The sequence below is a fragment of the Myiozetetes cayanensis genome, unplaced genomic scaffold (assembly GCF_022539395.1).
Source record: "Myiozetetes cayanensis isolate MyiCay16 unplaced genomic scaffold, myiCay2020 scf44, whole genome shotgun sequence".
Lineage (NCBI taxonomy): Eukaryota > Metazoa > Chordata > Aves > Passeriformes > Tyrannidae > Myiozetetes > Myiozetetes cayanensis.
In genome coordinates this window covers 619913-642289 of record NW_026087676.1, presented here as the reverse complement: position 1 = coordinate 642289, position 22377 = coordinate 619913, and the positions used below count along the sequence as shown (strand labels likewise).

The 22377-nt window shown below is 63.1% G+C and overlaps 2 protein-coding genes across 3 annotated transcripts; both read right to left on the bottom strand.

Annotated features, from left to right (window-relative positions):
- Window positions 1-685: 685 nt before the first annotated feature.
- Window positions 686-16486, bottom strand: STARD3 (StAR related lipid transfer domain containing 3). 2 transcript variants are annotated; one of them, XM_050330814.1, is made up of 15 exons: window positions 16433-16486; window positions 13056-13313; window positions 10588-10665; window positions 10302-10379; window positions 10121-10174; window positions 9900-10017; window positions 8804-8899; window positions 8194-8249; window positions 7430-7522; window positions 6147-6209; window positions 5119-5214; window positions 4555-4634; window positions 4088-4192; window positions 2886-2979; window positions 686-1144 (listed from the first exon to the last, which is right to left on the bottom strand). In XM_050330814.1, the coding sequence occupies exons 2-15, from the start codon at window positions 13266-13268 to the stop codon at window positions 1040-1042; spliced, it is 1329 nt and encodes a 442-aa protein (XP_050186771.1). In that variant the 5' UTR covers window positions 13269-13313; window positions 16433-16486; the 3' UTR covers window positions 686-1039. The 2 variants fall into 2 exon arrangements, with proteins under 2 accessions (XP_050186771.1, XP_050186770.1); XM_050330813.1 differs by having other exon boundaries at window positions 13056-13369; window positions 16433-16469.
- A 732-nt stretch (window positions 16487-17218) lies between these two features.
- On the bottom strand, window positions 17219-21455 carry PPP1R1B (protein phosphatase 1 regulatory inhibitor subunit 1B). Its single transcript, XM_050330756.1, has 8 exons — window positions 21130-21455; window positions 20046-20106; window positions 19629-19651; window positions 19123-19198; window positions 18923-19042; window positions 18397-18465; window positions 17799-17927; window positions 17219-17717 (listed from the first exon to the last, which is right to left on the bottom strand). The coding sequence occupies exons 1-8, from the start codon at window positions 21208-21210 to the stop codon at window positions 17629-17631; spliced, it is 648 nt and encodes a 215-aa protein (XP_050186713.1). The 5' UTR covers window positions 21211-21455; the 3' UTR covers window positions 17219-17628.
- Between the last annotated feature and the right edge of the window lie 922 nt (window positions 21456-22377).

The window sequence follows — 22377 nt, the reverse complement described above, 5'->3', positions numbered from 1 at the left end:
TATAGTGCCCAAATAGGCTGTTTATAGGGCCAACAGACAGGGTGCCCACTGGGTGACAGCAGCCCAGGGCTCACAGGCACAGGGATGGTGACAGGGGCACGTGGGGCTCCAGCCCCCCCCTCAGACACCCCCCAGCCGTGGGGGTCCCACCTCAGGGGAGCAGCAAAGGGTGGGGGACACGGGGGGCACTCAGTGCAGATGTGGAGGCTCCTTGTCCATGGAGCTGCCACGGGGTGGGGGACAAGGACACCCAGGAGCAGCGACACCCACGGCCACTGCCACCCACAGCCAGCGGCCAAAGGAGCTGGGAGACCCCACCCTTTGTGCCCGAGGGGGGCATTTGGGGTGACCCCAGCCCCACCCCTGAGCTTCGACTGCCGCGGGTGACAAAGGGCACGAGGAGCTGCAAACAGTGCAAGGCTTTAATTCCCCCCTCACCAATTTTTGGGGGGGGGCAGGGGGGTCGGATCCCCAGGCCATGGCTGGGGGGGTGCAGAGAGCCCCCTGGAGCAGGGGGGGGTTGCTCTGGGTGCCCCCCCTCCCTCAGTGCAGCCCCCGCGTGCGGAGGGGGCCCCTGCGCTGCTGCTGCTGCTGCTGTGCTGTTTTTAGAGCAGCACACGGCGCTCACAGGTAGAGAAACCGCAGCCCCCGCGCTCCCCCAAACCCCCCTCCCCCTACACCCCCAAAAAGGATCAAAGTCTCTGCTTAAGGCAAATCCCGCGCCGGGAGCTGCGGGATTGGGAAGGGGGAGGGGGTTTGTGCAGTCCCAGCCGTGCCCCGGGGTGGGGGGCACAGCCCCAGGGTGGGGGGCACATGGGGGTCACAGCTGAGCCCCCACCCCCTGTGTGGGGCAGGGGGGACCAGCCCAGCCCCGGAGAAGGGCAGGGCAGGGGTTTGGCACGTAACAGTCAGTGGTTCCAGGGCCCCAGTGAGGGGGCAGGAGGAGCTGAGCCCCCCAGCGAGGGGTCCCCTCTCTGGGAGGGGATTTGCAGGGTCCTGTCCCCCCCCCTTCCAGAGCAGAGAGGGCCGTGGAATGTCCTCAGGGCTTGGAGCAGAGCTCGGCCACGCGCTGGCGCAGGTGGAAGGCGAACTCGAACATGGTGGCAGCCAGGCTCTGGTGGATCAGGTACCGCGGCAGCCGACCCTGCAGGGACACAACGGGGCTGGCACACGGGCTGGGGGCTGAGGGGTGGCCCCATCCCACCCCTGGGGCTTCCAGGGACACAGAATCACCAGCACAGGTTTGGGAATGAGAGCTGCCCCTTCCATCCCACCCCCAGGAGTTGCAGGGATGCAGGAGCCGTGAGCGAGGTTTGGGGCTCAGGGCTGCCCCTCATCCCATCCCATCCCATCCCAGGGTGTTCCAGGGACAGGGACACAGAGCCACGAGCAAGGTTTGGGGTTGGGGGCTCTGGGGATGCAGCCTGGAGCCTGAGAGCCTTGTGTGAGGTTCGGGCTGGGGGCTCCAGGGACACTCCAGGAGCACCCACGGCGCGGAGCTGCGGCTCTCGTGGAGCTCCGAGCCGGGGGAGGATCTGCAACGTGGTTTGATCTCCCTAAAAAAGCCCTGCACGACTCACCCCCACCCGCCTCGGCCTCGGCTCCGTGATGGGAGATCCAGGAAAAAAATAATAATCCCAGTCTCTGCAGGGGTGGGGAGGGAGCCCAGGAAGGGCTGGGAGCTGCTCTGGGGGTCCTGAGCAGGGATGGATGAGGGGACAACTATCCTGGGGGTCAGGCTGGCACAGGACAGCCCCCTGCCCTCAGATTGGGGGGTTCCAGCACAGATTTTGGCCTGCAGGGGGTTTCCTCTCTGATTAAAGGGCAGGAGAGTTCGAGGCCGCTGTTCCAGGGGCCGTTTCAGTCACCTCCCCACAGGGACCCAAACACACACATCCCACCCCCTGGAGCAGGAAGGGATGAGCCACGGGCTATAAATACCCCTCCAGGGCCAAAGGAAGCAGCGAGGAGCTCCGGAGGGGGTCTGGGCACTGGCAGAGCCCCTGGGGAAGGCGCTGGGAGCAGTTGGGGGTTATTTATAGCTCGGCCGCTCCGGAATTCCTTCCACCACCGCGGAGGCGGCTCCGGCCCGGGAAGCACAAGGAACCTCTTCTCTTCCCGAGCCCCGTCTCAGGGGTTTGTTATCCCCCCTCTCCAAACCCCTTACAGGCATGGGAGCCAGACCCATGAAGGACACAACGGGGAGGGAGGGCACTGCCCATCTCCAGCGAGGCGGGCAGGAGCCTCTGGGGGAAGGGAGGGGAGGGGAGAGGGCCGTGGGAGGGGAGGGAAGGAGGGAGGGAGGGGAGGGCCCGGGGGCCGCAGCGCTGCAGCACAGCGATGAATGGAGCCTTTGTGCCGCTGCGGCAGCGCCGTTACCACGTCAACATCCCCAACCTTCCGCGGGGGAAGGAACGGGCCGGCCCCGCTCCCGCCCCCGCCCCAGCCTGGGACACCCGCAAGGCCACGGGTGGCAGCTCCACAAAATGCTCCAGGCCTGGGAAACCTCCTTCTCCCGGGGGTGGATACGGGGTGGGGGGTGTTGGAGCTGGGAATTGCCCCTCTGGAGTGTTCCTGGGAGCAGCCAGGCACAGCTGCCGTGCCCATCTGGTTTTGGTCCCCCAAATGGATAAAAACATCCTCTCCCCCTAGTTCTGCACTCAGAGGTGAAGCCCCTAAATGAAATCTTTCAGGTAAGGAAGAGCCTGCCCGCCTCCTCATCGGGGCAATGATGGGGATTTTGGGGTAGTTTAACCTCCACCTGAGCCCCTCCAGGGCAGTGTTTGATAAGGAACCACTCCAATGGCTGCTGGGATCCAGGAGCAGGGCCCTGGGATGCTGGAGCCCCCAGGAGAGCAGTGCCAGGAACCAGGGACTGGCTTTACCTTCAGGTCCGTGTTGAGAATCCAGATGAAGGTGCAGACCCTGGGGTTGCTGGGACACTTCAGGACGATGAAGCCTCCGGGTCCATTCTCACCCCTGTGGAGCAGAGCCAAGAGGATCAGGCAGGGCCCGATTCCTGGCTGGAATCCCGCACCGCTCCGCATGGATCCCGCCTGGCAGCCAGGGCCGGAGCCCCGTGGGGCAGGAGCAGATGTGGAGAGCCTGGAAAGGTGTTCCTTGGCTCCAGGAGCACGAGCCAGCACGGCAGGGCAGGCTTCCCACAGGTGCCTTGGCACTGGCGGTGCCAGAGCAGCAGCTCTGCCTCTGGATGGTGCCAGCTCTGCCCCACGGGAAGCTTTCCCAGCCAGGCACAACCAGGAGGTCCCAGGGAAGCCCTGTGTGCTCAGGACAGGCTCAGGGGACAAGGATCTTGTCACTCCAGCCCCCAGATCCTTGCTGGCACCATCTGATCCGTCTCTGAGACGGGAGCTGTGCACAGATTTCCCTCCCCTGCCCAGAACACGCTGTTTTCGCTGGGTACATTTGTCGAAGGATTTTTTTCCAGGCCCCGAAGTCCCCTGCTCTTAAATGGAGCGAGGCAGCTCCGAGATAAAATGGCAATTACTTTAACCAGATTATTGGGAAGGGCGATGTGGGAGCGTGGCAGCACAGCTGGGCCCCGGCAGGAACAAGGAGTCCTTGTCTGCCGAGCCCGACCCTGCCAGGGCCCAGCACCAGCCCAGCCCTTCGGAATGGGAGAGACCAAAGCCCTGCTGAGATTTTGGGAGCTGCTCCATCCTTCTTTCACCCACGGGACCCTCTCTCCATGTCTTAAGCTCGGTTTACGAGGAGCAAAAACGCGTGTGAGAGGCTGGGAGCGTATCCAGCTGTTTACTGCCCTCTGAAATTCCTGCTACACAAACAGGATGTGGAGTGGGGGACTGGGACAGGGCTGCTGCTGCTACTGGTCGGGCACCTCCACTCCCCTGAGGTGGGAAACGCCCCAGCAACGCTGACAGCACAGAGAGTTTCTTGAACAAAGGGAGACGAGCAAGGGAAGCGAGGTTTCAGCTCCACAAATAGCTCGGCTTCCTGCAAGCCCTGCCAGGAAAGGCAGCAGGGTTTGCAGCTAAGTGGCTCTTTGCCCTAAAGCTTCGTTGGGAGTGAGTGATCCCAGCTCAGAAAAACAGCCCCTGCCTCTTACCTGACGTACTTGGAGAGAGGAGGCTTCAGGCTGTGCGTGGTCGAAATCCCTGAGGAAACGTACCTGTCCCTTCTCCTCTCGATCCGACGCACGTTCACGAAATCCCTGAGCAAAGAAAGGGCACTGCCTGCTCAGAGCACACACATGGCATGTGGAGGGAGCAGATCCCGCTCCCCTGACTGCTGGGAAGGGCTGTGGCAGGGCTGTGTCAACACGGGGACAAAGCACAGCCAGCACTGATACGTGGGAGCCCGACCGAGCGGCCGCCTGAGGTTTGGAGCTCTTGAGAATCCTGCCAGGAATGTCTGGAGGAAAATTTCAGGGGCTGCTCGCCCTTGGGAGGGTCACACAGTGGTGACACCGGAGCTCCCAGCCGGCCCAGAGCGTTCCCAGTGCCCTCAGAGGGCTCTCCCTGTGGTTTGGGGGGTGTTTGGGGGCTCAGGATGAACGGAGTGGGATGAACCGACCTTGGGGAAACCACCCCTCCGGCAGCGCCGGCCGCCACGTCGTACGAGACGATCGTGTTGTCCTCGATCCGCTGCAAGATCTGGGGAGGGGAGAAATAAAAACGAGAGATCTGCGCTCAGACTGTGCCTCCAAGTGCCAAGAGCTGGGGGACACATTCCCTCCCCCAAACCAGCACCAGGATCAGGGCACCCACAGGCTCTGTGGTGCAGGGGGGTGAGTTCGCTGGTGGTGTGGGACGGGTTTGCCTCCTGAGTTTTTGTGGGGGCACAGGTGTCACCTCCAGCTCCCCAGAGCAATGCCCAGACCCTCCAGCGAGCACAGGCAGGCTCTGCTCGGCCTTGGCCCCTCTCCCTGCCCACCTCACGGGCTCTTGGCCGGGCTCAGGCAGCGGCTGCCGCGCGGCGCTGGGACGAGCGGCGGAGATTTAACGCCTCAGTGACTGGGACCCAGCTCGGCTCCAGCACGGCCTGGGCGCTGCCAGCAGCCTGTGCCGGGCTGGGAAGCTCCAGCTCTCCGCTCCAAGGAGCTCCTGTGATTAAGCCATCTTTGTCCAGCACGCTCACCTGGCACGCTGCCACTGTTCTGTTCCACAGGATCATCTTCTCCGGCTGCAGAATCACCTCCTGGTAAACCAGCTCGGGAGAGCACTGCAGGAAAGCCTGAGGACACAGACACAGCAGTCAGCCAGGCCCCTGCTCCCCTTGGGGAAGATTGTTTTTAAGGAACACAGGGCAGGACAACAAAGGACAAGGGGGATCATCTTGGAGAGCGGCCTGGTTTGCATACAGCCAGGGTGCCACCCCTGTCCCAGTGCTCCCAGGGGAATGGAGGGCACAAACCCTCGGGATTTGGGAGCACTGAGCTCCGTGCTGGTGCGAGGGCAGGGGATCTGTCTGCTTGCCTCCTCTCCCACCCCAATTCCCAGCAGCTCCCTGTTCCCCTGGCTTGGGAAAGCCACGTTTTTGACCCTCCAAGCCATTCCAAGCTCCACCACCCATTCCCCCCCACACCCCAACCCCACAGGAGCCGGGGGATCTTTGGAGGCAAACGGTTAACGCAGTAAAGGGGGACCATCCAGCTTTTCCTGGTGAACACACACAAGAGCTGCTCCACTGGCAGCTCCTGCCAGCGAGGCAACATATGCACTGGAACAAAGAGGAGCCACGGCAGCGCCGCCGCTTCATTAGAGCGTGGTTCCCAGCCAAGGCTCTCCAGCTTGGGAGAGGGCACCGGAGCAAGGCACTTCCGAGCGGCTCTTCCCGATGCCAGGCAGCAGCAGACGCCTGCTCAGCCCTGGTCTTGCTGGCAATTAGTTCCAATTAGCCTCCTTGGTCAGATTAGCCCGAGATGCTGGGGTTGGAAGCGAGTCTCGCAGTCACCTGCTCCCGGTTCTCCCCGCAGGGTCTGGGGCCCGGGATGTTTGCTGGGGAGTTTGTCTGCCAGCCAAGGGGTTTTCCTGGAGAGATTCCCCAGTGCAGCTCATCTGTCTCAAGCACAGGGAGCGTGTCCTGCAGCCCTGACCCGTCCTGAAAGCTGAGCTGTGGCCCTTCGCCCGTGCCAGACTGGGAATCGATCCAGGGAGGGTTCTTACCTTTAAAATAAAGGTCTTGCCGTGGAAAGGGATCTCAAAAGTGTAAACAACATCACCAAAGTCCTGTGCAGGAGATAAGAAAGGTGCATTTGTGTCAGCAAAAGGAATTGCTCCTATTTGGGGTGAAGCCTAGCAAAACACTGGGGTTCCTGCCACCCCGAGGGACCCCCTTCACCCCTCCAATGTCCCCCTGCCCCCCCATGCCGGGCACAGAAACCACCCCGAGCACGTTTCAGCTGGCCATGCCTGCATTTCCATCAACAAAACAACATCCAGAGAGGCAGCAGGGGTGAGACAGAAAAAGAATCCGCCCCGTGCCAGCCTGCAAACCCCACGTCAAGGTCAAACTCTCTTTGCAGCACCGGGGCAGGAGAGGGGGGTCGGTGCCAGCACTGCACATGGGAGATGAGCCCCCCCCTCCACCACCAGAGGGGCTGGGCATGGGCACAGGAAAACCTTTCATCGTTAGCCCTGTGTTAAACTCTGATTAGTCTATTTAAATCCATCCCCCTTTGGAAAAAGAAAACAATCTGCCCAGCTAGTTTGGCATCAGACAAAGGATCACTTGACAGGGGAATTTGAAACACCAGATGAGACAGCACTTTGCAGGGCTCGCACCCCCCCCTCCCAGTCGTGTTTCCACCTCGTAAAACAGGGTCAGGTTTGGGAGGGGGGGCAGAGACACCTCCTCTTTCTCCCTGCCCTTCAGAGCTCTGGGCACACCAGAAAACCTTGGGGTGGGCAAAGACACATCCCAGATTTACACTCCAGGTCCTTGTGCTGGGGAAGGGGGTGGGGGGGAAGCACCAGTGGATTTGGGGGTGGGAAGAGCAGTTTGTACCCCACATTTCCTGCTCCCACGTGGGCCAAGACCCTGGTTTGGATCCACCCAGCAGGCTCCAAGGCACCTTTCCTTGGAGTAAGAGCTGAGCTGGAGCCATGGGAGCAGCATTCCAGCACTCACCCCAAAGGTGAGCCCTCCACCCTTTGCCCACCCACCCCCGGCCAGAGGGAGGAGGGCTGAGGCTCCCACTCCTGTCAAACTGCAGGGCAATTAAACGTCTAATTAAATAAGGGGGGGGAGGGGGGGGGGATTTTACATTTAACCGAACTGGAAGAGATTCCTAATTCAATCAGGTAATTGTAACGCTTGTTAATTTTTCACGGCGCGAGGAGGCTTCCAAAGCCTCGTTTGTCCCGGTTTTTTGCTAAGCCTCTGCCAGCTGGGATGGAGGGACACACACACACACACACACACACAGAGAATACCACACCACACTTGCATTGTTTTTCTCGAACTTCCAGTTCTCCTCCTGGGCGAGGATTTGGTCCACGACCTCCATGGCCTCCTTGCCTTGTCGGACGTACTCCTTTTCCTGGGGAAAGCAGGGAGGGTTCGGTTAGCTGGGCATGCAGGAGGCCTGAGGGGGGGTGTGTGAGGCTGCTCCCCCTCCCACCAGGCTGGCAGAGGGAGAGGGGATCAGAAATCTCTTAATTTGGGTCACAGAGGCCTCATTTTGGAGCTCCAAGTCACGCTCCCTGCCCTGGCTCGGATCCACACACCAGCTGCGGCTCCTGCCTCGGCGTGAGGGCTTCCAGCAGGAAGAGGGCTCTGGGATGTGCAGCTTCCTTCCTGGAGCAGCCACAAGTGGGGCTGGACCACTGGAAAAAGGGCACAAAGCCTGTGCCCAGCCAGGTTTTGGGGAGGTGAAAGGGCCACCCTGCAAGTCATGGGGACAGGGAGGCGATGCCCACACTGGAATGTGCCCAAAAGGCAGGGATGGAAGGGGGACAGGCAGGAGCAGAGCCAGGACACAGCCCTGTGGGATGCTGCAGGGAAGAGGACGCAGCCCTGGGGGAGGGGGGTGAAGCTGAGGGGACTCAGAGGACCCTTCCCGTGGTGGCCACGAGAGGTTCAGCCACACATCCCCAGAGCAGAGGGGTGTGGAATGGGGGGCAGCAGGACTGGGGGGATTCCCACAGCCCCAGATCAGCCTGGAGAGGGACAGGGACAGTCCCAGTCTCGGGCTCTGCTGCCTCAGTTTACCTGAGCTGTCAAGGCCTTTCTCCCTGTGCCTTCCTCATCCGACTCGTTGTCCGACCCTTGGGGGAAACACCCAATTAACGAACAGTTAATGAAGGTCCCACTGGTGCAACCCCCTCTGACCTTCTCCTGGGGGCAGTGGCTGAGCCCTGCCCCTTATCCAGTGGGAAGGGCTGTCAGTGAGGATGACTCCAGTCCTGTCTCCCTGAACACCTGCTCAGCTCTCCCGAAGGCTGAGCTCATCCTGGGTGTCACCTACACTGGGATAACAGCTCTGGAAGGCTGAGCTAATCCCAGGTATCAGATACACCAGGATAACAGTTCTGGAAGGCTGAGCTCATACCGGTGTCACCTACACTGGGATAACAGTTCTGGAAGGCTGAGCTCATCCCAAGTGTCACCTACACTGGGATAACAGCTCCAGGTGACATCCCCCCACTCCAGTGCCAGCACAGTTGGTGTCCCAGGGCAGTGTCCCAGGGACAGGGATGTGCTGCCAGCCCTGTTCCTCCCCTGCCTGTGCCCACCCACCCCCCTGCCCTCATTCCCAGGAGCTGGGATGAGCTGGGATGAGCTGGGAAGGGAGAGGAGGGCTCAGAACAGCACCTCTTACCTGCGAAGGACTCGGGGGGGGAGTAGAACTGCCCCTCAGAGAGGGCCCGGGGGTAGAGCAGGGGCCGTGAGGCCGCAGCCTGGGCTGCCAGGTACCCTGGGAACGGGAGCACAGGGATCACACACTGCCATCCCCACACCCAGGGGTGCCAGCCCTGCCCAAACACCCTCCCAGCCACTTGTTTCCCACGAGTTTTCCCGCTGACACCAGCCAGCCCAGGAGCTTTGCGGCTCCTCTTGCCTCATCTTTTGTCTGAGACGTTTTATCTGCCTGGAGATCAATGGGCTCTTCTGCCTGTCAAATAATCCAAAGGCGATTAAGCATCTAATTAAATAAGAGCTTCCCCTGGAAGCAATTTGGAACCTGAGCCTAATCCAATAGAGGCATTAAACACTTGATCATTTTTCATCTTAAAGCCTCCTTGCAAGACCCAAACATCCTCTGGTGCTTTCCAGTCAGTCAGAGCATTTCTGATCCAGCCCTGCCTGACAAATGCTCCCTCGTTCAGGGTCACTTCCCAGCCAGTCTGGGAGGGGGGCAAATCCTTGTGGTGCTGCAGGAATGGGCAGCTATTCCAGCACCAGCTCCCTGGAAGGACCCTGGGAGCCACAGGGTGACGTGGAAAGCATTAGGTCAGGCTCAGTCTGTGCTCAGTGTGACCTCAGAGACCACAGGCTGTGGAATGTCACACCCCATAACTCACAGCGTGCCCCACAGCGCCCCTGTGACCACAGCAACCCCCCTGGAAAGGTCTCCAGACAGATCCAAGTGCAGAGAGCAGGGACAGGGAGTCCAACACACTCTGCCTGGCATTTGCCTCACTGCTTCCAAACACTTTCTCTCCCATGCAGAGGATCCAGACACTGGGGGAATCTGGCACATTTTTCTCCCCTCAATTAAAAGATGCTTTTTATAATCTGGTATTTTTCTTCCCCCGAAAGGGGCTTTGAACACCATTAACAGAACTGAGTCAGGCACTTCCCATTCCCAGCCAGCCTGGAGATCCCTTCTCCAGAAATGTCAAAGCAGCAGCAACCAACCCCAGGCCTGGTGCCTTCATCCAACCCCTCCAACCAGCGAGGAGCCAGGTACTCACATCGCTCCTCTTCTGCCTCCTGAGTCAGGACTTTGAAGTCCAGGAACCAGGTCTCCAGCCAGGCAATGACAAACGAGACGATGGGAAGCAAGTAGCCAAAAGCCCCTTTGGTCAGAAGCTGCGTGGAGGAAACCACAGGGGAATTACCCAAATGGGATAAAAAAATAAAATAATAAAAAAAAGGAAGCACAAAGGGAGGAGCGCAGGGAAAACCAACCAACCTCGGAGAGGATGACCTTCACAATCAGGAAGGCACTGGAGACCAGTGTGGTGACCTGGAACGTGAATGGACGCGGCTCAGATAAATGAATAAGTGGCTCAGATCCCCTGTGAAGCCCCTGGAGGGGCAGGGAGAGGGGGGAGAGGGAAAATGAAACCAGGAGAGGCCAAAGTGGCTCTTACCGCGATGACCCACCAGTGGCGCAGGCGGACGATGGCGTAGCCCAGGAGCAGCACCACGAACCGAAACAGGGCCAGGAGCTGCACCAACAACCCCCCCAAGAGGCACCAGTCACTGCCCTTGCCCCCTGCCAGCTGCTGGGGGGGCAGGGACAGGTGCCAGCACACGAGGGACAGGCGGGGTCAAGGCTGCACCAGGATGGGCTGTGACTGGCTGGGACTCAAGGTTTGGGCTGTGGGGATTGTGCCCATCCCACCCCGAGCCCTGCAGGAGGGCTGAGATACTCACAAATATGTCAAAGAAAGAGCTCTTGAACTTGTATTTGATGACTTCATCCTTCAGGTTCTTCTGGATGCCGTCCTTGGTCTGAGGGGAGACAGAGAAGCAGGAAGATGCTGAGGGCACTGATGAGGAACTCCCGGGAGAAGGAGCCCGGCCAAGCAGTGCCTGGGGTTATGGCCAGGGCAAGGAGGGCACCTGGAACACAAATGGTGCCCAGCAGAGGAGCAGGGAGGATGCCAAGGCACATTTTCCCCTGAGATTCACGCTGAGGAGCGTGGGTTGGGCAGGCAGGGACATTAAAACACCTCTACGTGTGGATTTCCAACCCCCAAACCCGCTCCTCTGGCTCAGCACAGCCAGTGCCACCAGATCCTGAAGGCCCTGGACGGGCACCTCCCACTGCTTCCAGGTGACAGACTTCAGAGGAACAGGAGGAGACACAGGAAAAACAGAAAACCACAGGAAAATGCCTCTGCAGCACCTTCAGTCACGCACTGAACCATCAGAACATCTCCCTGTGAGGGCTCTCGGGGTCACCCAGGACCTGGGGGGGTGGGTTTAAGGATCCTCCTCCTGCCAAGCACTGAGAGGGGTCTCCCCTCCCTCCTTCCCAGCCCCAGCTTCCCACAGCACTCCAGGAAATGTGATGGAAGGAGGGAACCAGCGGGTCCAAAGGAGCTGCCAAAGGGAAGAGGGAGGGGAGGAGGAGGAGGAGGAGGCCCAGCCACGGGCACAAAGGGAACCTGGAACAGGCTCACAGAGGAGCATTCCTGCCTCACCCCGGGGCAATCCCGGCTCTGAGGGCCCTGGCACCACAAATCCTGGGAGCTGGGATGGCTCTTTGTGAGGGCACTGGGACAAGTGCTGCACCTTCAGGCCGTTGCTCGGAGCTGGGCCCAGCTGGCTGGGAGGGGCTGGATGCGAGGAACTCTTGGATGGGCTGTGAGGAACGAGGTGCTGGATCCCGGGCCAATCCCTTGGCAGGAGGTTGTCCTGGCACCCTCCGAGGGCAGGAGAGGAGCCACCGGGAAGGGATCCCTCTGGGCAAGGGCTGGGGGTTAAAATCCAGGCAGATGGGGGGCAAGGAGAGGGGGCAAAGCAGCGCTGGGCTGTTCCTCCAGCTGGGCTTGTGCCAGCTTGGCCACCAAGAGCCTCTTCCCCACACCAGGGAAAACTCTGGGTGTCCTTTTGGGGGCTTGTTTTCAGTTGGAACACAAGGCTGTGGACAAGGCAGACAAACGACCCGAGGCATCTCTCTTTGTCTCTGCAGAATTGTCTCTTAACGAGGGGCAATTTGCTCAGCTTATCTCGGAGCCGAGGAAACCGTTGGGATAACAAAGAGGAAAGAAACAAAAAAAAAAAAAAAACACAAAAAAAGGCCCATTAGTCATGATACCGAATCGTTGCTCTTCATAACCAGGCAAATAAGCTGCTCTAATAGCTTTAAATATGCAGCATCTCGGCTCGGGGCCCAAATATCAGCAGTTAGTCACTCATTAATGGCTACCTGAACGACCCACGCTCAGGCATCACCCTGGTGACCGAGCCAGGATTCTCTCCCCGGGGCTGGAATTGCTGGTTTGGAGGCAGCACCTCCCCCTGGGAGAACCGGGACAGGAGCAGGAGGGCCGGGGTCCAAACTGGGCGTGCTGGACACCTGCTGGCATGGCTGGAATGCTGGCTGGGAGATGGTTTTTCCTAAGGGGGTGAAGGGCAGGGGGCTCCTGGGGCTCCGGGCAGGGTGAGGAGCTGCTGCCAGGACAATCTGTTAAGTGCAGACACTCAAGAGATAAGGAGGGCAGAGATAAGGGCTGTAAGTGAGCAGGATCCAGGCTGATAAAGCAAGGCCAGAGCCCAGGGTCTATCAGATCATCTCTTCCAAGGGAGGACATGGAGTGCCTGAAGCCAGTCAGGACCGGTCCAGGGAAAATAAAAACAAAATACAGCCCAGAGAGGGACTTGGACCCGGTGGGGTTGAGGTAAATAAACTGGATTTTGCCGGTGGTTGCAACACGGAGCAAAGGCAGCAGTTTGTGACAGTCAGAAGGGGACCAAGCCCCTCGTGTTACAGTCCCTGGGGAGGTGGAACAGCACCTCCAGCTTTCCAAAGCTGAGATCAGCAGCGGTATTTTGGGATCAAAGCCCCTCGAGGATCCTCCCCTGCTCCGGGAACAGCAGCGAGCCCGGGGAGCCAGCAGAGAAATTTGGCTCAACCTGGTGATTCCAGGAGCCCTGGATCTCAGTGACAACACAACACAGAGCAACAGGGCCGGTGTTAACGACCCTGGACAGCCCCCCCAGAGCCCCGGGGGCAGGAAACGAGCTGCACTTTAATTTACACTCAGGAACACGGGGCCAGGGCTGGGAAGAGCAAACAAAGATCGGTCCCAGGAGTGCCGGGACCTGAGCAATTAACTGAGGGAGCTTAAACAGGGGCAAAGATTCCCGGGGATTTTGCTTCCCCTGCGACTCACATTGAGCTCGATGATCCAGAGCAGGGAGATGAAGAGCAGGTCGAAGGTGACGAAGAGGCAGAAGGTCCTCCTGACGTCCGAGATGACCTTCCTCTTCTCCGGGGACAAGAAGTAGGGGGAGAAGCCCTGGCTCTGGGAGAGGGAGGAGCTGATGGAGGCGATGGCCGGCAGGCTGCGTTCCAGGTCGTGCTGCAGGTCCGTGGGCTTGCTCATCCTCCGGGATCGGCACCGGGAACGCGTCGGCCGCGGCAGCGTCACCTGCGGGGGGGGGGGACACTCAGACACCCCTCCTGCCAACCCTCCAGAGGGTGATCCTATGAACAGAGCAGACTGTTGGGGAGGAATTCCTTGCTGGGAGGGTGGGCAGGCCCTGGCACAGGTTGCCAAGAGGAGCTGTGGTTGCCCCTGGATCCCTGGAAGCGTCCAAGGCCAGGGTGGGGCAACCTGGGACGGTGGAAGGTGTCCCTGCCCGTGGCAGGGGGGTGGCACTGGGTGGGTTTTAATGCTGTGGCAGCAGGAAAAGGAGCCCCAAACCTCACAGAGACGCCATGGCAGAAGGAAAAGGGCCACAAACCCCAGGGAGGTGCCATGGAAGCAGAAAAAGGGGCCACAAACCCCACGGAGATGCCGTGACGGAAGGAACAGGGGACCCCAAACCACACGGAGACACCACGGCAGCAGGAAAAAGGGGCTGCAAACCCCACAGAAAAGCCGTGACAGGAGGAAAAAAAGCGACCCCAAACCCCACAAAGATGTCGTGGAAGCAGAAAACGGGGCCTCAGGGCGTTGCAGGAGCAGCCCCCGGGGTATCCCGGAGCCACCTCGGGAGCTGAGGGCACAGATCCCAACCTGCCCAGCCAGGACAGCACCCTGCTCCCCTCCAGAGGGGTGGGATGTGGGCTCTGCTGCCCAGCCGGGCCAGGCAGGGCAGCAGGGGAGGCAGCAGGGAGGGAAGGGGACACCCTGCTCGGCGTCCCAGCCCAGGGCACGCGCGAGGTGCCGGAATCCTGAGCCTCGTTTTCCTGCGGCCGTGCCAAGCATTGTCCCGAGATGTTTCCTCTCCGTCAGACAGGAGCACAAGGAGGGCCCTGTGGAGCTGCCAGCGTGACAGGGGCACAGAGGGCAAACACGGAACGAGGATGCCAGAACAGGTCGGACCAGGGATCTGTCAGTGCCACGTCCCAGTCACCCCCACGGCCTCCCGAGAAAACCCTCCCGCTCTGGGATTGGTTTTGCCTCCCAAAAGAATCCCCTTCCTGGGCTGTTTGGGGCAGTTCTGCTCCTGCCAGGGACCCCCAGCGAGGTTTGTCCACCACCAGGAGGCTGGGAAAACAACACAGGCCCTTGGGAAGGGGCAATCCATGGGGGCAGGTGAAGATGCCAAACCCCCCGAGCGCTGGAGCGCCGAGCATGGCCTGATTTGGGGTGATCTGGGGCTGATCTGGGGCTGACCTGGAACGATCTAAGGCTGATTTGGGGCGATCTAGGGCTGATTTGGGGCAACCTGGGCCTGATTTGAGGTGATCTGGGCCTGATTTGGGGCGATCTAAGGCCTGATTTGGGTCCCCCAGGCAGCGGCTCCAGTGCCCCATCCCCGGGGGAGCAGCAGGGCCGGGAAGGGAACAAAGCTGGACTCCTGTCAGGTCCCTCTCCGAGGCGCTTCCGAAGGAGCTGGAAGCTCCTGTCACTTCGGATCAGCCTCTCCAGGCGCCGGGCCCGGCTCGGAGTGACAAAAAGTTAAGGACATCTGCGGGGGGGATGAATAATGGATCACCCCTCCCCCCTGCCGACAGCACTTTGCACTTAGGCAGCTCCCCCCAACCCCCTCAAAACTTTCACAGCGCCTTAAAATCACCCTTTATTGAGCTCCCCCGGTGCTGGATTATGCATTTCCAGCATCCTCGGGCTCTGCTCCCAGGGAATGAGGGATGGGACTGGAGGGAACGGGCCTGGAGCCGCACCGGGAGGAATTCCTTGGTGGGGAAGGGTGGTCAGGCTGCCCAGGGAATGGTGGAGTGGCCACCCCTGGAATGCCCAAATAAAAGGGCCTGTGGATGTGGCACTTCGGGGAGGGACTCGGTGACCTGGGAGGGGCTTTTCCAGCCTAAACGACTCCAGGGACGCCTTGGAGCTTCTCTGCCTCAAAAAAATGGGGATTTTTGGACTCTGAGGGAGGATTTTTGCTGGTGAAACCTCCAGGAGGCCACAGGGGCTGCAGGGACCGGGGGTGATCCCACACGGGCAGGGAATCCCAGGGGGAAGCGAGCACGGAGGAGATCCTGATCCAAAATCCAGCAGCAGCAGGCAGGGAAACACCCCCCAGGACAGGACAGTGCCACCACCCCAAAAACACCCCCCAGGCACCTCCTGTCCCTGCCACAGCCCCTCAAAGCCCCCCCTGTCACCCCCCTCCCCCTCTCCCCATTAGCCCCATTTGCATGTTAATGACCTGTCTCCCAGTCAGGAGCTTTTATTCTTTCCCATCTCGTGACTCCACTTCTCCTTCCTCCCTCGCTCCCCCGTTCCCGTGACAACCCCCTCCTCGTCACCTCTCCCGGGATGTGCAGCCCGGGAACATCTCCCCCTTCCCCCCCCCAAAAAAAAAAACAACCCCTCTGCGGCTCCCGGCTGGGGGAATATATTGCAGGGGGCAAGTTTGCCAGGGGACGAAACACCCGGAGAAGCCCCCCAGGGGATGTTTGGGGACTCCAGAGTGTCCCGCTGGACACACACACACACTGGAATTCTGGGCTTCCCATGAGGGGGAAGAGAGGCCTTTAAAGTGCGAAAACAAAACAAAAATATCAAACCAGATATTAAACCTCAGTTTAAAACAATCCCCGGGGGGGGGGATCCGATGCCTTTGGATCTTCCCTTCAGAAAGTCTGGGTTGGAATTTGGGGTCCAGAGCCCCCCCCTCATGCAGTGTTTGGGATCAGAGCCGGGAACCCCCCCCCCCGGGATCCCCGTGGGGTGTCCCAGAGGGGGGAGTTGGCCGTGGGATGGAGGGGAGGGCAGGGCTGGGACCCCCCGAGAGCCCCTCAGTCCTCCGGTGAGCCCCCCAAAAACCCCTCAGTCCTCCGGTGAGCCTCCCAGCCCGGTGCCCCCCGACAGCCCCTCCCCGGTACCGGGACCGCCCCGGCCCGCCGGTGAACCGTGAGGAGAATGGAGGGGGTGGTCACAGCGTTTAACGGGCCTGCCCTGCCCCGGGAGCCCCCCGGGACCCCTGGGACCCCGGGACAGCCTCGTCCCGTCCCCACCGGCGGCCGCGCCCCCGGGCCGCGGCGGCACCGGGACACTCGCACAGGGGTGGGGGCCGCGTCTGAGCCCCCTCCTCCCCGAGGCCCCCCGGAGCCCCGGTCCCCGGTCCCCGGTACCTCCCGGTGCCGGGTCCGGTCCCGCCGGGAGCCGCTTCCGGCCCCGCCACCACCTCCGACCCCGGAAGGGAAACGGCGGCACCGACCATGGCAGCGGCGGGGGGGAGGACGGGGGAACCATTGACAGCGGGAGGGGGGCAGTGGGCATGGGAGAGACCACTGGACATAGGGGGATCTATGGGGCTGGAAGAGGCCATTCACCATGGAGGGGGGGTGTTCAGTGGGGCTGGGAGATTCCATCCCCAAAGGAAGGGTGGATCGGTGGGGCTGGGAGAGACCATTTCTCACGGCGGGGGGAATCAGTGGGGTGAGGGGGAGAGACCATTCCCTGCGGGGGGATGTCCGTGGGGCTGGGAGGGACTATTTCCCACGGGAGCCAGTGGGGCTGGGAAAGACCATTCCCCACATTGGGGGGGGGGGGAAGAGATATCCATGGAACACTTGGTCCTGCCCCACATCCCCCCTTCTCTGACCCCCAGAACTCCCCTGTCCCCTGCCCCACACCCCCGGGCTGTCACCACCCCCATATGGGGTTCAAGACCACCCAAACAGGGGGGTCAGGACCCCCTATAAACAGGGGGCAGAACCAGCCCCCCCACATGGGGGATCAGAGTCCCCCAAACACGGGGGTCAGGACCCCCAGAACACAGAAGTCAAGACTCCTCCAGGAGGCTCAGGACCCCCCCCCACATGGGTCAGAGCCCCCCAAACCATGGGGGTCAGGAACCCCTACACGAGGGTCAGAGCCCCCCACCCCCATCCCCGTCCCCCCAGTGACTCTCCATCCTCTGTACAGCCGTTTATTGAGGGTGGGGGGCTCTGCTCGAGGGGCACCAGGGGGGGCAGGACCCGTGGGGGTCGGGGGGCCCCAGACCCCTCCAACACCCGGGGGTCCCTCCCCAGCCTGCCCCGGCAGCCGGGCTTGTGGGGAGCAGGGGGGTGGCACGAGGCCCATGGGGAGGGGGCGGGGAGGGGCCTGGCATGGCCTGGCATGGCCCAGTTCGGCCCAGTACGGCCCAGTTTGGCCCGGCATGGCACGGCACGGCGCGGCACACGGCAGACGAAGCGCAGGCAGCGGGCGGGGGGGCGGCCGGGGGGCACAGGCGAAGCTGCTGGGGCCGGGGGAAGGCGTTTGCTGGCGGGGAGTGCCGGTCCCGGTGTCCCGGTGTCCCGGTGTCCCGGTGTCCCGGTGCCGGCTAACTGGTGCCCAGCGGGAAGGTGGGCGAGTGGCGCTCGGTGCCGATGGGGCGCGGGGGCACCTCGGAGAAGCCCACGTGTCGCCGCTCTGGGGACAGACAGGGGGGTCAGTGAGGGCGTGGCGGCACCAGGGACACCGGGGACAGGGCGGGGGACACACCCCACGTACCCCCGGTGCCACCGTCCTGCTCCTGCCCCGGCTCCTCCTCGTCAGCCTCGGGGATCTCGGACACCGTCAGGGCCTTCAGGTCCTCCTCGCGCTCGTCGATGCCGCCGGCGAAGGAAACCTTCTGCCCGCCTGGGGGGGGCCGGGATGGTGGCCCCGGTGGCCAGGATGGTGGCCCCAGGGACACCGAATGTGGGGTGACCCCACTGTAGCACCGGGGGGGGGATGGGGCTCCCAATGCCCGAAGGGGATGCAGCAGTGGGGTGGGTGGGTGACCACGGCCCCTCGTGGTCCCTGTGCCCCCACCATCCCCATCTCAATCCTCCCACCATCCCCATCTCCTTGCCCTCCCCTGCCAGAGCCACCCCTTCAGCACCCCGTCCCCTCACTGTCCCCATCCTCCTGCCATCCCTGTCCCCCCGCCGTCCCTATCCCTCCACCGTGCCCATCCTCCCGCCACCCCCCTGCCATCCCTGTCCCTCCCGCTGTCCTCATCTTCCTGCCATCTCCACTCCTGTCCCCCCATCGTCCCCATCCCCTCACCATCCCCACCTTTGTCCCCCCCACCATCCCCGTCCCTCCTCCGTCCCCATCCCGTTACCTTTCCGCTTGTGCGCCTTGGGCCCGGCGGGGAAGTAGCTCCTCTCGGCTCTGCCCTGGCTCCCCGGGGCTGCCCGGGCGGGGGTGGATGAGGCCGGGGCAGAGATTGGCACGGTCGGTACCGGGGGCACCGCCGGTGCCGCATCATCCCGCGGCCGGGGGTCCCGCTGGCGTCACCCGGCCCCGCGGGGACGGGGACACGGCCCAGCGGGGGGATGTGCGGCCCCGTCACCGTCACCGGGCGAGTGGGCAGCAGGGAGGGGCAGCACCAGCAGCAGCCAGTCTGTGTCCTCCCCACACCCCCCATGCCCCCGAGGGCTGCAGGGGACGGTGGCCCCCGTCCCGCTCCATCAGCCCCGTCCCCATCTCTGCGTGCCCCCCGCGCTCCCACAACCCTATCCCCGTGTCCTCCGGGCTCGGGAAGCCCCGACCCCACAGCCCAACATCCCCTGGGGGTGGCACCCCCACCCCCATGTTCCCCATCCCCCTCCCATGCCCCAGGCTCCCCCAGCCCCGTGCCCCCTCACCAGACTCGAGGCCGCTGTCGGGGTCGCAGCCGTGCTCGCCGTCGTCGGGCTCCCCGTCCGAGCTGTCCCCCCCGCCCAGGCCGCTCTCCTCCAGGTGGGACTGCACGATGCGCTGCACGGCTGGGGACACGCCGGTGTCACCGGGGCCCCAGCCCCGCCTGTCCCCCCCAGTGTCCCCCCCAGTGCCCCCCTGCAGGTACCTTTGAGCGAGGGTGGGGTGTAGGCACACGGGTTGGTCCTCTTTGGTTTGAGCAGGCAGCCCTCGCCCGAGGAGCGCTGTGGGGGCAGCGGTGTTGGGGTGGGGGGTCCTGGTGTCCCCTCCACAGACAGACACTCCCCATCCCCCCCCCCACCATGGGGACGTGATGTTGGGGACCCCCATGGTGGGGACCCTGCCATGGACACCCTGGGTTTGGGGGCCCGGCTGTAGGGACATGGCACTGGGGACCCCACAGTGGGGACCTCTCCATGGGGACATGGCGCTGGGGACTCCCTGATGGTCACAGGGCCGCTTTGCACTGTGGCCAAACCCCACAGCCTGGCTCGGCTCCGTGTCCCCGTCCCGTGTGCCCGTCCCCAGCGCTGGCACCGTGTGCCCATGCCGGGAGGGAGCCGATAAGCACCAGGCGCCAGGGCTGGGCCCCGATAACCCCCTGGGGGACACGGGACAGGGGGATTAGGCTGTGTCAGGGGGGTGCCCACTCACCTGGTAGGGCAGGTTCTCGTCCTCTGGGTTGGCGGTGCCAGGGAGAGAGGGTGAGTGTGAGGGGGGCTGCTGGCACCCCCAAACCCCTGCTGCAGGGGTTATCCTGCCACAGAGTCCCCTCCCTGCCACTCCATTCCGTATGTGGCACCCCCTCCCCTCCCCGCCACCATGTCCCATCCTGGACAACCCATTCCACAGGTGACACCTCGTCCCACCCACCACCGTGTGCCCTCTGTGCCACCATGTCCCACCCTGGACATCCCACTCCACAGGGGACACTGCTTCCCATCCCTGCCAGCATGTCCCATCCCAGACATCCCATAACATGCAGGTCACCGTGTCCCACCCCTGCCACCACCACCTCCCGTCCTTAGATCAGACGTCCCCTGCCCCGTGTCCCACCCGTGTCCCGCTCACCTGGCGAGGAGTGCTCGGAGAGCTGGAAGAGCATGGCCGGCGTGGGCCTCCTCCGGCGGATCTGGGGCACAGCGGGGTGTCACGGGCTGGGGACACCCCGGGTCCCCTGTCCCCTGCCCTGCACCCCGGGGACACGTGTCTGCACGTGTGTGAGTGTGTGTGTGGGAGCGGGGACAGGGACCCACCCGGCCCGGGGTGTCCACGCTGTCCCCGGTCCCTCCCAGCCCCGTGAGAGCCCCAGCTCCTGCCGGGCCCCTCTGGGAGGGCTCCGGGTCCGAAGTGTGCTGGGAATGTCCCCTCGGATCAGGCACAAGCAGCGGGGGTGGCTGCACCGTCCCCCAGCGTGTCCTGTCCCCTCCATCCCACCCTTGTCCTCATCCCGTCCCCTCCATCGAATCCCTTCCCTCCTGTCCCATCCCTGTCCCTGTCCCTGCCCTGTCCCCCTGTACAACTCTCCCTTCGCGGGACCACGGCTCCCACGGGGACCTTGGAGCTCTCTCCTTGTCCCGTCCTGTGTCCCCCATCCAGTCCCATCCCCTCTGTCCCTCCCGTCCCGTGCCCTGCCCGCTCTGATCCCCCTTGCCCTGCTCTGCCGGTGCCATCCCCTCCCTCCTGTCCCCTCTGTCCCCTCCGATCCCCCTTGTCCTCCTCCCCAGTTCCATCCCCTCCCTCCCCTCTGTCCCCTCCCACCTCCCCCTTGTCCCATCCCATCTGCCCCAACACACCCCTCACGTCCCCTCTGTCCCCCTCGATCCCCCTGTCCCACTCTCCCCGTCCCATCCCGTGCCTCCTGTCCTTCCTGTCCCCTCTCCTATCCCCTCCAATCCCCCTCGTCCTGCTCTCCCGTCCCCACCTTGTCCCCTCCTGTCCCCTCCGACCCCCTCTGTCCCACCCGCTCCCTCCTGTCCCCTCCAATCCCCCCTTGTCCCATCCGCTCCCTCCCGTCCCCTCTGTCCCCAGCCCGTCCCCTCTGTCCCTGTCCCTCCCCGCCCCACTCCAGCCCCCCTGGACTCTCCCGCGCGTCTCCCCCTCATCACCCCCGGTTATTCCGGGGGTCCCCGCACCCCTCTTTCCCCCCACTCACCATCTCGACGGCGCGGGGGTCCAGCTGGCTGGGGGGGGCCGGCACGGAGAACTGGATCTTCTTGCGGTCCTTGGGGTCCATGGCCTTGGCCGGGAGTCACCGGAGCCGGGGGGTCTCTGCCGCCGGTACCGGGCGGAGTTCGGTGGCGCCCGGGGCTCGGTACGGCGAGGAATGAGAGTGGCGGGAGGTGGGGAAGGCAGAGCCGGTGAGGAGGAGGAGGAGGAGGAGGAAGGAGAGGGAGGGAGGACACGTCTTCCTACCAGGCGCTGAATTATTCATCCCCCCCTCCCCGGGCAGGGGGGCTGAGGCCCCGGTAATGAGCCCTTGGGGAGCCCCTCAGGGGGTTCAGCCAACCCGTGGGGGGTCTTTAACCCCTTTCCTGCCGTGGGGGACTCCCGGCTGCGGTGGCCGGTTGGGATGGGACAAGGACGGGTGTCTCTTGTCCCCTGTGCCTCGGTCTCCCCCCAGGCAGGGGTGGGCAGGGAGTGGGGGTCCAACTGCTCCCACCCTTGGGTGGGCAGTGGGAAAATCTCCCCCTCAGCTGCTCTGTACCACACGGGACAGGGACACCACTCCTGGGATACAGCCAGGGGACATCCGTGGGGACATGGGACCCCCCAAAACATCCCATCACCCACGTGCTGGGGGTCCTCCCCAACTTCCAGCTGCAGCCCCTGGGATGCCAGAGGTGGGGGGCTGTGTGCCCTCACCCAGGCTGTGCCCACCTGCCCCAGCTCTTCCCTGGCCCTCAATTATTCTCCCCACAGAAAATTCCATGAAACGCCAATTTTTCCCCCCCCGGGGCGAAGCGGGAGCTCAGCCCCCCAGGGCAGCGCCTGGCACCGGTGCTGCACATTCCGTACAGGGGCCTGGGGTGTCAAGGGCATCTCTCTGGACCCCGCTGAGGGGGCACAACCAGGGGGTCCCCGCGCGGGGACAGCAGGGTCACCGGGAGCCGGAGAGGTGGCTCGTCCCCTCCCGGGACGTCCCGGGGCAGTGGCCATGGAAGCCGCCCCTGAGCAGGAACGAGGAAGGGGGAGCTGGGAACTGGCTCCGTCCCCCGGATCTCCCGGTGCTCCAACGGCTGCGGGTGGCCCCGGGCCAGCAGCCACCGCTCCAGCAAAATATTTACCCGAGTGGCACCGAGCCATGGACCAGCCTCCCGCCCGCCCGGCACCACGCGGCACAGCTCGGCAAAACACGGCAAAGCTCGGCTCTGCCTGGCAAAGCTCGGCTCTGGGGGACAAA